Source organism: Hydra viridissima, unplaced genomic scaffold, assembly GCF_058129835.1.
Source record: "Hydra viridissima isolate aposymbiotic clone 2 unplaced genomic scaffold, HvirCarnegie_v1 scaffold_3, whole genome shotgun sequence".
Classification (NCBI taxonomy): Eukaryota; Metazoa; Cnidaria; class Hydrozoa; order Anthoathecata; family Hydridae; genus Hydra; species Hydra viridissima.
The window spans coordinates 11977571-11998337 of record NW_028324302.1 but is presented as its reverse complement, the minus strand read 5'-3'; the positions used below and the strand labels follow the sequence as shown (position 1 = coordinate 11998337).

General features: G+C 28.4%; 1 protein-coding gene and 1 long non-coding RNA gene across 3 annotated transcripts; one reads left to right on the top strand and one right to left on the bottom strand.

Moving 5' to 3' along the window:
- Positions 1-410: 410 nt before the first annotated feature.
- LOC145180237 (protein F37C4.5-like) lies at positions 411-19665 on the bottom strand. 2 transcript variants are annotated; one of them, XR_016450820.1, is made up of 10 exons: positions 19325-19665; positions 17627-17861; positions 17333-17544; positions 16957-17089; positions 12797-12951; positions 12536-12671; positions 11828-12067; positions 11575-11641; positions 5852-6085; positions 602-1006 (listed from the first exon to the last, which is right to left on the bottom strand). XR_016450820.1 is itself a non-coding variant. In XM_090082237.1 (9 exons), the coding sequence occupies exons 1-9, from the start codon at positions 19633-19635 to the stop codon at positions 794-796; spliced, it is 1869 nt and encodes a 622-aa protein (XP_089938363.1). In that variant the 5' UTR covers positions 19636-19665; the 3' UTR covers positions 411-793. The 2 variants fall into 2 exon arrangements, 1 of the variants encoding a protein (XP_089938363.1); XM_090082237.1 differs by lacking the exon at positions 11575-11641 and having other exon boundaries at positions 411-1006.
- Positions 9504-16986, top strand: LOC149891032 (uncharacterized). The gene is made up of 3 exons (XR_016450821.1): positions 9504-9550; positions 16749-16778; positions 16919-16986. It is a non-coding gene; the product is annotated as an uncharacterized LOC149891032 (long non-coding RNA).
- Positions 19666-20767: the final 1102 nt, after the last annotated feature.

The following is a 20767-nucleotide window of genomic DNA, read 5'->3' as shown; positions in this document are numbered from 1 at the left end:
CACTGGTAAAGGTTCAAAAGAGCCCCATGCCATCCTATGTTAGCAGATTGAAGATGTGGATTGCGTACTACAATAGCAAACATATGTAAAAATTGGCAACTAAGACCAGAATCCAGGTTGTTTTTCATTACGTTTTCAGAATATTTCTCAACCCAGAGGAAGTCAACCTTACTTCTTTTCTAGTTTAATTGTGTTGTAGAAATGCAAAAAAAAAAGTGTTTGCTGTCATTTCTGTTTCATGTGCTTAAAGAATAAAACTTTGAATATATCTTTTGTTCTCGGACCTAATTTGTTGATTTCATTTTTTACATTTTTAGAATCTTTCATCCCCCCAAATAGTTTTTTTGGGGCGGGTCGAATTTTTTTCAAAATTTTATATTTGCTATTTTTTTCTCTTTAAAATAGTCTTCTTTTTGCCAACATTTTGTTAACTAAATTTATTTAAAATGAAATTTGCCGTAAACAAAAAAAAAAAAAAAAAAAGATTGTAAAAATTATTCTATAAATATTTTTGATATAAAAAAGGTACTAGGAAAAATGACGAGAGAATAATAGAATAGCACGAACTTTCGCAAAAGAACAACAAAAAAAAAGTACGATCTTTTGAAAAAAAAAGTTTATTTTCCTTGCATTAAAACTAAAAGATACCTCAATCGTTAAGCTAATGAAATTATTGCAGACGGAAGTATACACTATTACTGTAAAAAAAAATTTAAGAAGCACAAAAATATACACTATTACTCTTAAAAAATTTAAGAAGCACAAAAACACATACTTAAAGAACTGTTTCACTCTACTTAACATTTAACCCTCGAACTATTACTTCAATAGGATGCTCGACTTGATACTTAAGGTTGATTATCTTCGTTTCGTTGGAAGCTATTTCTAGTAACCATTCAATTTTGAAGTCGGATGTGTTTAAAGATGCGTTATTATAGTTGATAACCGAAGGCTCACTACTGGACAAAGATTTCGGAATTTTAATATCAGGTTCTTGAAGCGTTACCTAGGTAAAGTAATTGAGTCTTTATCTTAATGAAAGGGGTTATAATGCGTTTATCAATTTATAACCACAAAAAAAAACAAAAAAAAAACAAAACAACAACAACTAGTAGCAGGAATAAAATTGTTTCACGGCAGCCATCAGAGTGAATAGAAATAAGGGGAAAATTCTTTTACCAACACGCACATTATCGTCCTTTAAAATTAATGAGAAGTAATTTTGATTCGTTGCAATTAAATCTCTTGTTTTAATTTGGATTACTATTTATATAACGATATATAAAAAATTCGTCAGCCAATATGCAGCACGTCAACGACACTTACTTTTCTTTTTATATATTGATGTAAACTTGCGAATCATTTATTTAGGATATCAAAACTCTATTTTAATTGTTAATTTTTTTTTTACAAATAAAGAAAAAGTTTTTCAAAATTGTTTAAAAAATGTGCAGTTACCCAGACCTCTGGGTAACTTTGCACAACATTAAAAAAATGTATGGGATTGGTGCAAAGTGACATTTTTTTTTCATAATTTCTGAAGGAAAAATAATTCAAAGGGTAGTTTATTTAAAAACAAAAGATTAATTTTAGTACTATTTTGCTTAGTAAAGAATATCACATGTTATGATAAAAGAAATTTGAACACTACCTCATTAAGTACAAAAAAAGTTCCTTTGTATCTGGGTAAACTTAAGCAAAAAGAATTAAAGATTTCTCTTTTTTAAATAAAAAATCAAAATTAACAAAAGACAGTTCAAAAGCCCTATGGAAAGCCTAATTCTGGTACTTTGTAAAATTTCCTAGTTTTGCTTATTTTTTCCTCTTAGCAACATTCTTAGAGGCAATATCACAACCCTTATTAAATTTTTCTAGATCTTCAATGCTAACACTTTAACTCCAGGAACAGAAAGTTTCTTTTTTCATTTATTAGTTCCTACAGATTTCAAAGATTTAAATTTGTTTTGTAAGAAAACCTTAAAGCTGTCTTCTAGAACTTCTTTATCATAAGATTCTCTTTCTCTAAATTTTGTAAGAAGTTCATTTACATTCACTAGATAGACACTTTCTAACACCTGATTGAAAGTTACTAGTAGGATTTGGTTCAACACTAGATAACTTATTTGAAAGTTCTGGAAAATGTTGTTTGTCAAGAGATGTCTTCATACGGCCAGCAGGTGAATCTTTATACTCGGTAATTTTATGCCAAGCAGTTTTCAAAGGTTTAAAGAAAGCTAAATCTAGGGGTTCAGCTATATCTGTACTGTTAGGTGGTAGACAAACAAACCTTATTTCATTTTCTTCACAGGCTTCAATAACATTGGGAAAGACGTGAGTGGGTGTGAGTTCATCGTCTAGCAGAACTTGAACTCCTAACCTCTTTTTCAAAGAAGGTAAAAAACTATAAAAAAAAACTACTCTTCAAAAGCTACTCCATTAAACCATCCACTTTTAGTACTGAAGTATCTGGCTCCTTTAGGACCTCCTACACACCAAGTTGACCACAGATTAGCAGCCTCATAAAGAACAAAAGGTGGTAAAAACTCATCCGCTGCGTTACCTAATATTTTATGAAAATACTTGTCTTGGAAGTATTTCTTATATTTTTGGGGTATTTATTCCCTATTTTTAACAAGCATTTTTTTGAGTTAGGGTTATAAGTTAGATTTGTTTCGCCATTGTGGTACACGTTGCCTGGTGGAACATTTTGTATGGTTTTGATAAGATGTTGGATATATTCTTAATTTAATTATTAATTTCTTCATTAAAATTTGCTCATGATTTTTTTATGTTTGGCACAAATCTATTTGTTAGTTCTGGATGTCGTTGTAAAAATGACTTGATTAAATAGGCCCAGGAAAGACTTTATATTCTTTTACTTTTCTACCAGAACTATGGATTTAATTGTACATAATATGACGTTGATCTTCAATACCAATAGGAAATCCAAAATGAATTAACTGAATGGTACATTTGACAAAGGCAGCCTCCTCTAATTGGGAAAAATAATACGGTTTACCAGGTTATAAGTTATGCTTTCCTTTCAATTTGTAACAAATCATTCTTCAACTAACACCATATTTTGTAGCAGCTTGCTCTTGAGTCAGCTTTTTAGATTTTTCATCTTCAAGACATTTAGCTAGGTTGTCCTCTGTATAGTGTTTGTATTTCCTGGTCTTAAGCTCCTTTTTGCAATGACTTGACATCTGGAAAAAACATTACTAGTAACTTAATTTGACCTTGAGTTACCCAAGAAATTATTTAAAGCTATAAAAAAGCATGAAATAACTCTACTTATATAAAATATTAGCATGAAGCTTTAGAAAGTATTGCTATTGGATGACTAATGACATTTGAACTAAATTTGTATAATGTGCAAAGTTTACCCCAATTCCTACCAAAAAAAGTACTTTATTTACAAGATTGATAAACTTTAAATTTTTTTTTTCTTTTTCGATAATAGGTTAAATACTTAGTATACTTCAAACCAATACCATAATACATACATAATAAACACCTTAAACAGCTTATTCACTTTTGAATTCTGATCTGGTGCATAGGAAAAACGTTGTAAGACATACATTCTACTTCTATGTTTACACAAAACGACTCGTGTAGCCAGAAATCGCGTTTATAAAACTATTTTACATGAGCTTCGTATTAACACTAGAACAAACCGTAGGATTCTAAAGTGATTTACATTTGTGGCTCGAATGTTTAGTTGCTAGAGAGTAAAACTTTGACATATCGTTGTGCAAAGTTACCAACGGTTGTGCAAAGTTAGACTCTTTTACAGTATAGGGATGTTTATTGGAAAAATTGGCTGTAAGTGGATAATTGCTGGCGAAACGCAGCGTTGGAAGTTGTATGGACTTCTATTACAACATTCACAACACTCTAATGAAGCGTGAAGATGGTGGTTACAAGATCTTGCAGAGGGAAAAGCTGCGGTATAAGCAAAAAAATTCTCCTTAATTTGAACAATTCAGGCGCGCAATTAGGATTCTTTGAGGGCAGGGCAGCTTTCTTGAAAACGCAATCATCAATTAAATAGATCTTCACCTTTTTTTAGGAATAATCAGGTCTTCATTTTTTAGAGAAAAAAGGCCAGCATTTAACTGTTAGGGCTTCCCTCTCTTTCCCCCACCTAGTTGCACGCCTATTGATTTAATTAATAGAAAAGATTACGCAGATAAATGGTGAGTATTAACAAAAACGTATACAGAGAAAGAGATAAACTAGTTAAGCGAACCATTTGTTAAAAAATTAAATCCTTAGCACTGCCAATTATTCAGGATAATTATGTATATAAGTAACCATCACCACATTAACAAACAAAAGACAAAATGTGTTCCTCCACCATCTCCGTTATCATCCCATACTCTCAGAAAGTTTTCTGATATTCTAATAAATCAAGAAGTCAACGAAACCAATTTCTCTTGTACGATAGAGAAATGGACAGAGTACGTACAAATAAATTTATATCATAAATAGAAATCATGGGTTGTGCAAAGACATCTCATTATAAAATTAAAACAAGAAAGAAAAACATATGCATTTATCCATGAGACATTAGGTTGTTCTTCTATGATGATCCGAAACACTTTAAAATGTTTGTGAAACTAAAAATTTTTTGTGAAACTAAAAAATGTTTGTGAAACTGAAAAATTTTTTGTGAAAGCCCGAAAAAGTAGTGCGAGGACGAAGACAAAAACGTGCTGCTATTGCCGAACCTTTTGTAACTTCCCCTCCTATTAAAGATTTAAATTTAAACGTTTCTTTGAAAACAGTACGTTGACGGTTAGTAAAAAGTAAATTAGTTGCCAAAAGCCTAAGAAAAGCTACCCTTTTGAAAAAAAGACACGTTAGCAAGATTGCGTTTTGCAAAAATGCATGTAGATAACCTGCTTCAAAATGGCGTAATATTTTGTGGTTTGATGAGAGCAAAATTGTTTTATTTGGGTCAAGTGGATACTACATCCACTTGACCCAAATAAAACATTTGATTATGAAAGGATGCCACCTAACTCTTCATACAAACCACAAAACACTCTAAAAACTGTTAAACATGGCGGAGCAAAAATAAATATTTGGGCTTGCATTTCTTATCATGGCGTAGGATCGATCTATAAGATTGATAAAAATCTGGATCAAAACATTTATCTCAAAATATTACAAAACACCAATGTTACTTTATGCATGTTTACATGTAGGACAATGAAAATGAGTGAAAAGTTGGTTGGTGGAGAATAGGATTGCAGTTATGGATTAGGCTGCGCAGTCACTTGATCTCAATCCAATCGAAAACCTTTGGACGAATGTAAAAAAACAAAAAATCAGCAAGATTTATGGAATGTTACCCAGAATGCTTGGAAAAGCATTCCTTTAGAACTAAAATCTGATTGATTCCATGCTGAATATGTGCAAAACTATAATAAAAAAACCAGGGACATGCGATTAAATATCATTTTTACTATTGTTTAATTAGTTTTATATCATTTTGTTGTTAATAAAATAAATCATTTGCAATAACATTAAAAAAAAAAATACAATAATTATAATGTTCTATTGTTTATAATTATATAATTATTGTAAGTAAAAAGCAAAAAAACTTAAAAATTTTCTACTAATTACTTTATCATCTCACATCCGTTTAAATTCAACTATTCCATTTACAGTAATTAATAAACTAAAGACCATCATGGTGGTAGACACCCATGATACTCTTTATTTTATTCACCTAAAACAAACCGTGACTTATACTTACCCACTTAAAATCCCTTCTGCTGCCGATGAATGTAATGGGAATAAATGTAACTATTGTAAAACTTGACATTGTATAAAAACTGACCTTAATTTTATCATTGGCACTCCTCGGACATTGATCAATGATCTTAATCTTAATAGAATCACGTTTTGTATTTTTAACTTCTATTTGTTGGTGGAAATCATACACTTGGAATTTAGAGATAATTCCACTTGTTTGCTGAAACTTGCGTAATGGTTTATAAGTAACTTTCACAGCTGGATCTACTCCCAAAGCAATTTCGAATTCTTCCATTGGGCTCACAGCAGGTAAACACGACTAGAATTCATCAAAAAAATACTATACAAAAAACATAGCAATTAAAAGAAAACTTTTTTGAATCTACATTGATACAGTAGCATGAAAAAGTTTGGATAGTTTTTTTTAATATTTTTTTTAACTTTTCCATTTTTGTTCGATTACATTGAAATTTTTACAGCAATACGTTTACTAGCATTATGGGTAACATTTTAAACAAAAATATGCTTAATTCAGATTTTTAAAGCTTTAACTTGATTTTTAAAGTTTTAAATTGATTTGTAAAAATGAAAATTAAAAATTTTTATATAAGAAAAAAGTACGAAGATTTAAGAATTTGTGAAGATTTTTAATTTCTATAAAAATTCAGCCTAAACACAAATCACCTCTAATAATTTGTTTGTGAGCATCCTATTGCACTCTTAGTACTAAATCTTTAACAGTAATAACCCTTTGTAAATTTAAAAAAATTCAAATATAAATTTATCTATTAAAAGTGCCATGAACAGAACTTCTGAACTCAAATATCACAATACAGTAGTATGCCAGCATAGATTCACTCCCTTAATAGGACTTTTTCATAAACTTAATGTGTTTGTGAAATCATTCACTCTGTTGATTTCTGTTTTTGTTTGTGTGTTTGTGTGTGTGTGTTCCTAGTTTGTTCTTAAAAGCCACTCATGAGTCACATGTTCATCACCCAGAAATTTATCCAAAAATCAAAGGAATGAGCAGTGCTTTGCAAATCTATCTTGTACACCCATTGATAAGTTGTCATTAAATCTCAAAAGAACTTCAACTGGTGACCTTGATATAAATAAGTAAATAAGTAAATCTGAAGTAGCACTAGTATACTATTACAGGTCTCCTTTAAGTGAACAGCATGTGCTATTGGAACAGATCATTGTACTTTTCTTTGCTAAGTGTGGTTGTCTGCATTATCAGGAATGTAGTCTGGATTTTTTTTTTGTACCAATGTTATTCACTTCTATCTTCTTTTCATCTTTTCGATTTCATCTTGTGGAGGAATGGGGAATATAAATTTAGTGTCATGTGCTAGAACTGATTCCAAGTTAAAAAGGATGATCTTGTGTTTGTTGTATGATTGTATTAGATGTAGCAACATTTTGTGCTAAATTGGCCAATCCAAAGGACTTTGTTCCCAAAAGGGAGTGGCATGACAAACTTATTTTACTCTATGGCAGGGCAGTATTAATTTATTCTATGGAAGAGCAGTATAAAGCTGCACATGAACTCCGTAAGATTGGAAAACTGATCTCTTGAAATCTTTGGAATAAGAATGAATAATAAATAGTTAAAAGTGTTTTATAATATTTTATATATCAGTTGATTAAAAAAATACAACTTTATTTCAATCTACTGTTAGCAACATTCAAAACAAAGCATTCCTTCAAGGATACATTAGTAAAAATAGTTGTTTAAGATAATATTGGAATAAGAAAGAGAAGAAATGGGAATAAGAACAGAAATTTTAGTATGGATGGGAACAGTAACTTATAGTACAATTACTATGGTTAAATGGAAGGGAATAGAACAGAAAGCATAATTCTTGTGCAGCTTTGATTTGTTTGTCAGTTCCAGTTCATATTGTTTTTTTACTCTTAAATTCTCTGGAGGCTAAGTATTTGACTTAGATATTTCACTAGTGCTACATACTTTTAGTCATTAAGCTAACTTTAAAGTCTTTTTTTTTGATTGAAAATTTCCTTGTAAAGAGTTATGATTTAGCCAGTGTTACTTTTTAACAAAATTTTGCATTTTATGAATTAAAAAAAAAAAACTTTGAACAAGATCAAAAGTTATACAGAAGAAATGACAGATGGCTATGTGTTGACCCTTATGAAGTTCCCCCAGTCATACACACAAAATTTCATTAAACAATGAATCGAAAGTAAAAGAAGACCCAACATTTTTCAATAAGACTCGACACCATTAAATAGGCTCAAAACAATTAAAAAAGGTTGGTGCACCATTTTTTGGATCACATTACCCTAAAATTATGGCCTCCAAACTCTTCAGACCTGAATCCATTATATTATTATGTGTGAGGTGACGTTGAGAGACATGGTAATAAACATCCCTACAACACCAAAGATTCTCTAAAAATGTCCATTGTCACAGTAATGAGCAACATAAATAAGTACCATCTCATACGCACATGCAGTTGGTTTAGGTCTTGAATCAAAGCTGTCATTGAAGCAAAAGGGGATTTCATTTATTGAAATTATTAAACAATAGTTCATTTAAAAAAAAAGAAAAATATGTTCTCAAATACCTGATGCACACTTTATATATATAAATTTATATTATGTATTTACTTAGAATATATATTCATTTACATTTCATTAACAATCTTCTAACTAGGACAGATGAGAAGGTTACTGATATTGAAACGGAGGAAATCAAAAAGTAAAAAAAAACTCAATTTCAGCACTAAATAAAAGTTTGTTTTGTTTTGTGCTTTGTTTTGTGCTTTGTTTTGTGTTTTGTTTTGTGTTTTGTGTTTTGTTTTGTGTTTTGTTTTGTGTTTTGTGTTTTGTGTTTTGTTTTGTGTTTTGTTTTGTGTTTTGTTTTGTACTTTGTTTTGTGTTTTGTTTTGTGTTTTGTTTTGCGCTTTGTTTTGTGTTTTGTTTTGTGTTTTGTGTTTTGTTTTGTGTTTTGTTTTGTACTTTGTTTTGTGTTTTGTTTTGTGCTTTGTTTTGTGTTTTGTTTTGTATTTTGTTTTGTGTTTTGTTTTGTACTTTGTTTTGTGTTTTGTTTTGTGTTTTGTTTTGTGCTTTGTTTTGTGTTTTGTTTTGTGTTTTGTTTTGTGTTTTGTTTTGTACTTTGTTTTGTGTTTTGTTTTGTGTTTTGTTTTGTGCTTTGTTTTGTACTTTGTTATGTGCTTTTTGTGCTTTGTTTTGTATTTTGTTTTGTGTTTTGTTTGGTTTTGTTTTGTTTTGTGTTTTGTTTTGTATTTTGTTTTGCGTTTAGTTTTGTGTTCAACAGGATAGTTAAAGCAGTCACTTATTTTAATAATAGTTTCATTATTCTTTTCTCAAGAATAAAAAAATAAAAAAACTCTTGAGAAATTTAGCTTATTGAAAATATGCAAAAATATCAAAAAAAGGTTTGATATTTTGAAAAAACACAAAATTTTTTTTTGCAAAAGATTTTCTTTGCTTCCAAACTTGCATGCTGAGCACTGTGTTATAAACTAAGTTATGTACATAATTAACAGAATTTTATAAGTCATGAAGAAATGTTCATAATTTATGAATATGGTGTTATAAAAAAATGGGCTCCATTATTCATGTACATTTGTTTGTAATATATTCTCTTCACACATGGAAAAACTAACATAGCTATGAATATTTTGTCCATAGATTGCTGTGGTGAATAAATCAACCAAATTTCAACAAAGCCTTTTGATAACTGCATTTTTTTTTGTGCTGATCATATTTTTCAGTTTCAAGGCCAAAAAAGGTGAAATTATGTGTATTTTTGCTTATACTTTTTGCTTATGTTACATTATAATGTGAACTTGAATTTAAGCTTACTAATGCTTTAAAGAACAATTAAAACAAATATTTTTTTGACTTGTGCTAATTAAAATTTTAAGTATATGATTTAACCCATGCATTGCATAATGTGTTATTGAATTATTGCATAATGTGTCATTGAATTATCATACCACATATTAGCTGCTTACAAAAATTAACTAAACGTTTCTTTATTCAAAATATCATTTTAGTAGTATTAAGTTATGATACAGAGCATTTTAATTATGACCACGCAATATAAATTTAAATTACCTTTTGGAAAACATTTGCATTTATCAGTTTAGAGATAACCACCTTACTATAGGTTGTCAAACTTTAAAGAATTTGCTTTGACATTTCAGAGCAATGTTGTGTCAAAAAAATACTTTTCACTTAAGGTAACAACTATGTTTTAGAAGCATTTAGATTTAGTTTATACTTATTAGGAACTTCATCATGTTCCTATAAAATTTCCATTCCATGTTCCAGAAGTTTCAGATGTTGATAGTGATTTGTAAACAGACTCTGATGGAGAGTTAAATCCAGAAAAAAAAGATTGTATTGATTTATATACTTATATTGATAAAGAGTTTATTTCAACTGATACAGAAGAAGTTTGGAATGATCAATCTGATAATAATGAAAACATTTAAAGAACTTAAAAGTTCCTTTTAATGATAAAAAAAAATTGGCTTTCAGCTAACTCAACATAAAAAACTAGCTAAAACCACTGAAGTCAGGTTTAGTATAAAAGAAAAAGAATGCAGACAAAAATTCAGAAAAAATACCTTCACTGTTAGGTTGATGAAATAGATAAATATATATTTTTGAGCCTATTCATTATGTAAAATGTTCCTTAAGTGACCAAATGTTGCAATAAATTATTGATAAATCTAATAAATATGCTGTTCAAAAAAATCCTAAGAAAACACTTCAGCTTGTATATTCTATGAGGATTGTTCAAATGATATCAACCAAAATGTATTGGAGCAATAAGTTATATTTTGAAAAAATTGAGGAAGTTATTTTTTGATTGCATTGATAATAATAAACTTAACAAAGAAGGTGCGACCTATTATTAGTTAAATGCTAAAGCACATCTTTTTAAAACTGAAACATGAAAAAATGTTATGCATTGATGAATAAATCTTTCCTTTTAAAGATAAAATCATCTATGAAGCAGAACAACCCAAAAAATGGGAATTTAAGTTTTATATTTCATCAGGAATTGGTCTTGTATAAAATTTTAAAATTCAGTAGCCCTAATTATGTGTTTTCTGGCCAAACTGATTTAATAATTACCAGCTTATAAAGTTATGCAAAAACAAAGGTGAACATCAGTTTATTGATCATAAATGTTGACAATGTTGAACTACAGGCACTGAAGTGGTTTGAAAATAGAGGGGTAACATTACTTTCATTATATGAGGCAGTAAAGCCAGTATCTACTGAATCTAGCTGAACCAGTATCTGCTGAACATAGGGATCACAAGACTAAATCAAAAATATGGTTTGAACACACTCTTCTATTGTCTCAACATACAACAAGTTTATGGGAGGGATTGACTTATTGTAATGTCTATTAAGCTATACTATACATATAGTATATTTACATATAGTATATTTATAGTATATTTATAGTATATATAAATATTATATATATAAATATACAAATATAAAAATACATATATATATATAAATATTTACATATAAGTTAAATTTTTTTTAAAATTTTCATATGTAACTACAAGAAGAAAAATTACACTAAAAACTTTGTATTTCTTTTATTACATGTTGCTTTAAATTAACCCTAGAATCTCCAAATACTAGCGCAATTTTCAATTTTTTTTTTTTTTTTTTTTAGAAAAACATAATTATTATTATAATTTCAGGCAAAAAAAAAAAAGTTTTTTTTCTTCATTTTTCTAAATTCATACAATATACGGTTAAAAACAAATTTGCACTTACTAGTAAAAGTTTGACTTTGGTATATGAATGTGAATTATGCATGTAATTTGGTTTATAACACAGGCCCCTAGTGTAAATAAGCAATCTTAATGTAAATAGCAATCTTAATGTAAATAGCAATCTTAGAACACAAGTGTAAACAAGCAATCTTAGTGTAAACAAGCAATCTTAGTGTAAATAAGCAATCCCCTAGTGTAAATAAGAAATCTTAGAGCACAAAGAGATACAGAAAAAAAGTGATTTCTATTCTTACTTTTGTCAGATAATTATTGTCCAAAAACACATTTGCAAAGCCACTAAGCAGCGCATACACACTGTCGTTCTTTACCTTCAGTTTTAAAAAAGCATGAGCTACAGACTTAGGTATGGCCATGTATTCAAACTGTGGAGAGAAAACGAGCTGACAAATAGATACTTTATGTTCATTGTTATCTGAAGGTATGGTTGCTAGTCGAGTGATTTCAAAGCTTGTACTTGTCATTCCTTCAGAAGCCTTTAAAATTAAAAAACAAAAAGCTTTAGGCTTATTTATTTATACTAATGAATCCTATTTTCATATTACAAACCTTTACAATATTTTTAAAAAATTCCAATTCAAGTGTACTATATTTTTTTGCAATTTTGGAGTAAATTGCAAGAATAATTCTGGAATAAATTGTAAAAATTGTAAATTTTCTTTTTGTTTTGTATTTTGTAAGTTCAATTTTTAAATTTAATTAAATTTACTAATTAACAATATGGTGCAATTCAGTTTTCCCTAAAGTTAGAAGATTAATAGTGACATTTTAAATATTAACAGATTAAATACGAAAAGATTCAAGAGTATGTGCACCCATTAACAATATCATTAGTTTCCAGCATATAAAATTGTCAAATAAAAAAGAAACTAACAAATTATCATCTCTTTTTTCTGCTGAACATTGTGCTGTAGTAAAAAGAGAACTTAAGCCTGAAAGAATACCTCAGCTGTAGGCAAACAACTTTCTTCTAATTCTGAGAGGGAGTCAACTTTAAGATTGCGCTTCTTCATAAATGAGAGTGGCATTATATCACTTGCTCTTCCTGATGGTGCTGACAAAGTTACACCCAACTCCAAACTTAAATATAAAGTTTTTAAACTAAGTAATACAGAGCCTTTAACTATAAATATTTTCCTTTATCTTTTTTAATACTAATATCAATATACTTTAACAAGTTTTCAAGCATTACTTCTAAGAATCACCTTTTTAATATTTTATCAGGCAACTCAATGTTTAATAGCTGAGGTTGAAGTTCTGGTGGACTTCCACCAATGCTTGGTAAAGCTGTACTTAACGAAATTTTACAATCATTCCAATCTTCTCCTGTTGACTGTTGAATATTGGCAAAGTAAAGAATCTAAAGAAAATTTCCATAGTTTGAACTTTACAACCAAATTTTTGTAATTTTATGATGGTAATTTTATAATTGCATAATTTGAATAAAATTTATTAACTATGCAACTCAATTTGGTTACTTTTCTGACTGAGCATGGAATTCCAACTTATAAATTATTGTTAACAGCCAGTGATTTAAGGAAATTAAGAAAATTTCAAACTAAATTCTAAATAACAAACATCTTAAATTGTTAAAAATATTAAATAAAATTTAGTTTTTATATGGAATTAAATTTACATGGCATTATATTTATATTAAAAGTAAATAAATTTTAAAAGATATCTTAATGTTTGGTAAGTAACGTAGTAATTCCAAAAGTAATGTTGTAATTCAAAAATTTGGTATAAATGCATGTATTAAAGCATAATATTTTAGGCTTTAATTCATGCATTTATACCAAATTTTATCTATCTATTTTTTGGAGTGACAAGTTCATAAAAAGAGAGCTTTAAATTTAATCACCAGATATTTAATACTCTAAAAAATATAGATATAAAATACTCTAAACTTCAATATAGATATATGTAATTCTAAATATAAAATCTAAACTTTTTTTTTAAATCATAACTCCATCCTCCTTCTCCTTTAATAACAATTCAATAGTATGACAATCTATCATTGATTTCAAATTTTAAACTCTACCAGCATTACAGATCTATAGAAATTACAAATCTATTGAAATGCTTTTATTACAAACATAGGAGCCCATTTGCAAAAGTCCAACCAAACTGATTTTGAGAAAATGAGGCTTTTTCTACTTTTTTACGTACCAATCTTATTGTGCTTGTCAAATTTAAACCAATTATAAGACTAATTGTAAAACATATGCAGAAAATGATAAATTTAATCATTTTGAAATAAACATTTTTAAATTTTGAACTTAACTAGTTTTGAAAAAGTATAGTGGACATAGACAGTTTTGAAATTTGTTGGTGGACTTAGCTACTTTAAGTTTTAATTTATATATTTGTATTTATATAGCATTTTGTATTTATTTTTTAAAATAAAAAAAAACAACAGATTTCTATGCATTTTTATTTCTTTTACAAAAAGAAATGTGCAACAACAAAACAAATTTAATAGATGCAAAATGTAAGTTAAATATGGCTGTATGCATCATTCTCCTCAATACAATTGCATATGCTATCTTCCTCATCTTCTAGTTGCTCCATTAGCAGCATGCAAGAATCATTCATAATATTGTACAGAAATTGGAGTTGAATATCTTGTTTCCAGTTTTCTCCAGGATGTTCCAAAATCAAGTTTTTTATATCATTTTTTTTAGCATCTGCTATTTCAGATTCCTCTCTCTACTTGAGCAGGAAATATCAAAAAATTATGACTTTTTTTAGTTAAAATTTCAGGAATGTTTATGAAATTTGTAAAATTTGTTTCAGTTTGAATCTTGAAATTATTGACTGGTCCTCTTGTTATAAAAAATACATTTGTTATCTTGTATTTTTATAGGCAGTGGTTTTTTAAAAATTTTGTCAGTGACTGATTTGAAACTCATCACATTCCAGTCCAATGGAATTTTTATAGTTCCTTGTGAAATAAAAACATAATACTCTTCTGGGGAGTAGATGCTTTTATTTTCCTTATTTTATTTTTTAAGCACTCCAAACACTTGTTCACATGGCAGAAATGTATGCCCTTGAATTGAAAAGAGAAGCCTAATTTGTATGACTGAAATTGGTGCATGCATTATTAGCCAGTAACTTGCAATTTAAATTAAGGCATTATTCTTGTTTTGTCCACCAGAAGCATCAGACACCAAGCAGACATTGTCAATCATATTGCAGAGCTTGTGCAACACAGCACTGGAGCAAGATGAGCTATTCTTTTTGTAGTCATTTTCATTCCATGTATAGATATGAAAATTGTGTTTGTTTTGAGATCATTTCTGTTATTTTTCACAACAAAAAAAGTTGTAAATGTATAGTTGTTGACTTTAATACGCTTGCTGGTGTGAAACCTTAGGCAGGACTTGATTTTGCTAATGATCAAAGCATATGGTTTTTAAAGCTACTCTCTGCTCCTACACAAGGTCATAAAAGGAATTGGCTCTTATTTTGTGAATGAATAAATCAATTTGTAACCAAGCAATAAAGTAACAATAGGTAGAAGAAAAGTGCATTCAGCATCCAATTAAGTGTTTGTTTGTCAAACTTTTCTTTCTTTTTTGTGTTTTTTTTTTTTTTTTTTTTTTAAGTTTTTTTAGGCTTTTGACTCTTTACAAAAAGAAAAAGCATCAGTCTTGTGGGAGCCAAATCCTAAATTGAAGTTAAATTTAAAATTCTTAATGAAATATTCATAGGCCACAGGTAGATGGAGATGTTTTTTAGTATACATTTTCCAGACCTTTTTTATGTTTTTAAGCTCAGATGGCAAATATAGCATTCTCAATTTATTTCTGCTATAATGACTCTTTCTGTCTGGGAGACTCTTTAAAAAGTCTTTTACAGCATTGCAATTGTCTTTAAAAACAATACTCTACTTATCTCCACCTCATTTTTCTGTCCTTGGCATACCATGCTCATTGAAATAATTAGTAATATTATGGACTCGGGTTTTGCCAATGCAAAAAACACGCACCACTTGTCTGTTTACTTTTTTCATAAAATATTTAATTTCACAACCAGATTGACTCCTCTTTTTTGTGTGATCTACATGCTGCCTTTTCTGGATCTTTGCTGTTTTTGTAGTGACATAAACTTTAACAAAGACTTATCTTGTTCTGTTTTTGATTTTGTAGAGTAAAACAGGGACTTGAACAACTTGAGGTTATCATCTGTAAACTTGGAGCATTTGTATGTTGGTTTGAACTTGTGCTGACAGTTGTGCCTAGATGGTGATTTTGCTTCATGTCTAAAAGTAATAATGCAAAAATGATGTTTTATACATATATTTAACATATATTTTAAACAACAAAGTTGTAAACCTAAATAAATATCTAGTTTTAAAAAACCAGCATCTAAAAATACTGGATTAACATTTACAGCTGAGTACTGAGCACAAAAGTAAAATCATGATGTGAGGGCAATTAACAAAAGAGGACTTTTAGTAATTAAAAGATAAGGAAACTCTATAACTCATAGCCTGCTTATCATAGCCTGCTCCTTATAACTCATAGCCTGCTTATCATAGCCTGCTCATTATAATTCATAGCCTGCTTATCATAGCCTGCTACTTATAATTCATAGCCTGCTTATCATAGCCTGCTACTTATAAGATTTATATTCTTTTTACTTTTGGTTAACATTTACAAAAAAAATGAAAAAAATGATATTAATAAACAAATACATATAAAGAAAAATAAATAAACAAATATATAAAAAGAAAAATAAATAAACAAATATAAATAAATATAAATAAACAAATGAAAATAACAGCTCAAACCTCTTACTTAGACCAGTTATTCATAGTATTGCTTAAAGGGGAAGATGAGCAACACAACTATGAGGCTAAAAAACACTTTTTATAAAAAAACTGAAACATTACAAGATAGCTGAAATAAACAAATAAATACTCTTTTTCTGTTTTTTTCTTTTTTTGTTTTCTTGCTTGATAAGCTTTCTATGGGCTTATTAAGAAAGATTCACTAGGGACTTACCATTTTTTGATTCAGTAACTTGATTTGATTTAGCTTGTTTTGAAAAAGTATGGATTTTCCCCCTTTTTTTTGAAGGACTCGAAATTATTAAATAGTGATAGAGAATACACCATGGGAACTAACTCTACTTTTTTTTGTGACTTAGCGCGCTTTGCAAGTGGGCCCCTCATTATAGGTTAGTATATGCTTTTTGTAATAACTTTTTATTTGTTTGGTAAAAGTTTTACCAAACAATTTTTTTTTACTTTTTTAAACCTGTTTTGTTTTACTCTAAAGTAGAACAAATGTAATTCAGTTTCGTTATATTCTTTGTAGAAATGCACTATAAACAAAATTGAGATTCAAAAACTGACCTGAACTGTATTATCATTGCTGAATGCTCGAACATCATAACAAGCTGTCCAACTGGCACATGAGCGTACGACATAAGAAACAACAAGATTAATAGTACAATCTTTTTTGACATCTAACAAAATTGACAGGCAGCTAAAAATTGAAGATTTTTTTTATTTTGGCAACTAAAAAAAAAAAAACAATAAAAACTAAACTAAATAATAAAAAATAAATGAATGTGATAACAAAATAAAAGTCTTTTTAATACCTTAACAACAATAAAAATAATTTTGTATTTTATTTTTATTTAACCATTTTCATGAACTTTGCAATAAATAACATTTATTACTCTGAAATATTATTACTATGAACCATTATCACTACGAAATAACTTACTTCTCCTCTTTGAAATTTCTAGGTAATGGTTGAATTTTATTCAAATTATTAGTAAGGATATCTATCTCTTTGTTAACCAAATCAAGATTTTCATTCAACAACATGTTGGAATCAGTTATTTTTTCACTGCGATCTTTATAAATAGAAAGAAAGTTCAACATACTTTCAATGTTTTTCTTCTCTAAAATTTCACCAACTTTATCACCTTTTTTCTGAAACAAAATTGTATACTTATTTTTATGAATAAGTAATTAAATGCAACTTGCAAAAAAACTTTCTTGCAGTAACATTTACCTGTGAAATGCAGTTTGCATAACTTTCAATTAAAGAAAGTTCTTTATTATTTCTCTTCATTTTTTCCAATAAAACAAATTGCTCTTTCTTTAAAGCAACTATTCGTTTTGAAATTTTTTCAGACTCATCATCAGCTTTTTGCTTTTCTTCATTTTCATCCATATTACTTTCTAAAATGTGTTTTGTTTTAAAAGCAACTTCCACAATGATTGCTGCTTCATTTGAACAAGTTACTCTATCAAAAGATGTAAATATTGATACAATCACTTAAGAAAAGATATATATGATTCAAAAGATATGTATGATTTGTTTCTGATACATAGAGAAACTGCTCATTTTATGATGGAAAAAGAAATATTTACTTAGCTTACTCAATATTACTAGTGCATTTCTAACTGATAGTCAACCAGCCCTTAGATCTGCTGTTGCTTGTGATTCAAATTTTTTTGGAATTGATGCATTGTTTAGGACTGATAAAACATTCTGCCTAGCTGACAATTTAAGAAACTCCTAACATCAAGCAGGATCTATCTAGAAAGGTTGTTTTTTTTTTGCATACTTTACTTGCAGATCTCTTGAATACCTGTTGATCTATTTTACTTTACTATATACCAATTGGAAATTGAACTCAACTTCACTTCAAAATATGTCAATCATACAAAATTCATAAAATAGGTTTGTTGTCAAGCTTTTTCTTTGCTTTTTTTTAAAATTTGCTGGCTTCTGTACTCTTTGTAATATTTCTAAATAAGCTAAAGCTATAATTGGTGTAATTATTCCCCTTAAAGAATAATTTTAGTAGGTAGATTCCAGACATTTAAAAGTTTGGAATATACACAGACCTTTTTTGCAAGAAAACTTATTACTTAGAGAGTAAAAATATGCAATAACTAAGCAATAAATTGTGTAATGCTTAGCCATTGCTTTCTTTTACCCCCACCTTTGATTTTACTTGTTATATAACCTAGAATTTTATTCATTATATTGTTAACAACAGGTTTGAAAAAGTCTGAATTGGATCAGAGTAATTAAATTCACTTAAGATTTGAGACAAAAAGAACAATTTAAAATTTAAAAACACTACAAATACTTGAAATAAAGGAAAATACACAATACTTTACAACTTATTTTTTAACTTTTTGAAGTTTAAAAAACTTTGTATACATCAGTTATTGAAGATATTAAAGGTCATTCTGTGAGCTGCAGCATTATGTAAAAAGACACTTTAATATAAAGTTTAAGATAACCTAAAAAATTGAAACTCTCCTATTTTGGAAATGAATCATTGCTCTCTGAGACCCTATACTGAACAAACAGCAAAGGCCATACACGGTGCCTTTAAACTGTGTTTCAAAAAGTTAGTCTTGGTATAAGTGAAACATTAGGCACAAAGATGTTAGGTGATAGAAATTTGCTTTTTTTACACAGAAAATGTGATATATTATGTAAACATAATTATATAGAGGTTAACATCAGTGTCATATTTTATTCTTTTTATCACTAATAGGAAGTAAATAGTGTAAAAAATTTTCATCTCATTTTTGACTTTAGCTTTGTTCTATACTTAAAAGTAATTAATCAACCTGTAATTAGTTACAAAAGAAATTAAATCAGAGGTTGGGAGAAGTTGAATCTGACAGTCTAAATGGCATACAGAAAATAAAATATTTTAAATACCTTGGAGAAAAAATCCCATACCTAATTGAATCTCTATCAACCACATATGGTAACTCTCGCATAACAACTTCAACATCACCTGCTTTAACATTTATGTTAATACAGCGATTTACTTCAGCTTGATCTCGAAACACAGTCACATTTCGAATTTCGCATGATTTTGAGAAAACTTCATGAACAACCAATTTTTTAACTTCTGTGACTTTAAAGAAATCCATTTCCAAAGAATTTTTGGTAATACCTTTTAATCCTTTATTTTCAGCAGGTAAACAAATTTCTACAGAATCTTCAAAATCTGCTGTTGTAATGTCAGAAGACTGCGGAGTAATCATTGTTTAATTAATGTTTATACTAATCTAATAAAAGAAACACAGCTCATTGCATCATAGGGATATAAAATGTCAAAACTAAATGTAAATTCTTTTACAATTTTTATTTATATTTTTAAAATACCATTTATCTCACACAAGGAATAAATTCATCAAAAAAGTGTTTAGCCAATTATAACCTTTATAATCTTTACCCATGTTTTTATTTTTAATGCATTTAATTCTGTCTTCAACAGAAAATAACTATAGGTTGTAACAAAAAAAAGAAGACAAAAAAGACCATCCAAATTAAAACCATCAACCAATTGAAATGCATAGCAATATCAATACTAATAAGACATAATATATTAAAACTTTTTTAAAAAATGTTATTGACATATTCAGATAAAAAAAAAAATTGACAAAATTGAACAAGAAAATATTTCATTAGATAGTTTATGTTTAGGAGGATTGAAAATCTCTCAGGATTCTTGGTTAGTGAATAAATACCAGCTACTAATTGTTTTTAAGCTCATAAAAACCTTAAAATCAGCCATTTTTAACATTAGTTATAGTTTGTTAATTGGATTGAACATGTGTAAGTTGGATATTAAGAATACTTGTATCATATCATTATAACCATTTGCTACTTTGTTGAATCCTGTTAATAGCAGCAGCTAGGTTGACTGAGACATTTTACACCTCTTTGCCTACATAACTAAACTAAAACAATTCTTTACCAAAAAACAAATAATGCAATGAATTTGAAACCCTTCAATTATTTTATCAATGACTCTGATTTTTTCGAGCTTTTAGTTTTTTGAATTACACCAGAAAGTTCTTACATCAGTACAGGTTTTTCCCACATCACATGGTAGTTAGTTGTAACAATGACAGGTAGAAAATGATAGATTGAAAAAAAAGCTGGTATAATAGATTTCTAACTGTTCATATCTGCATTTTTGTCATCGTTGCCTTTATCACAAATATCTATAACATCAAAGCCTTATATTGTCAATAAATATAGTAAGACTGCGGAATTATGTAAAATGTTTTTCCTTTTTTTTTATTTAAGAGTTCTTGAATTTTAATTGTTCCAAATATCCTCTAAAATTTCGTTTAATTTTTCAGTTCTTTAAAATATTTTAAGGTAAAA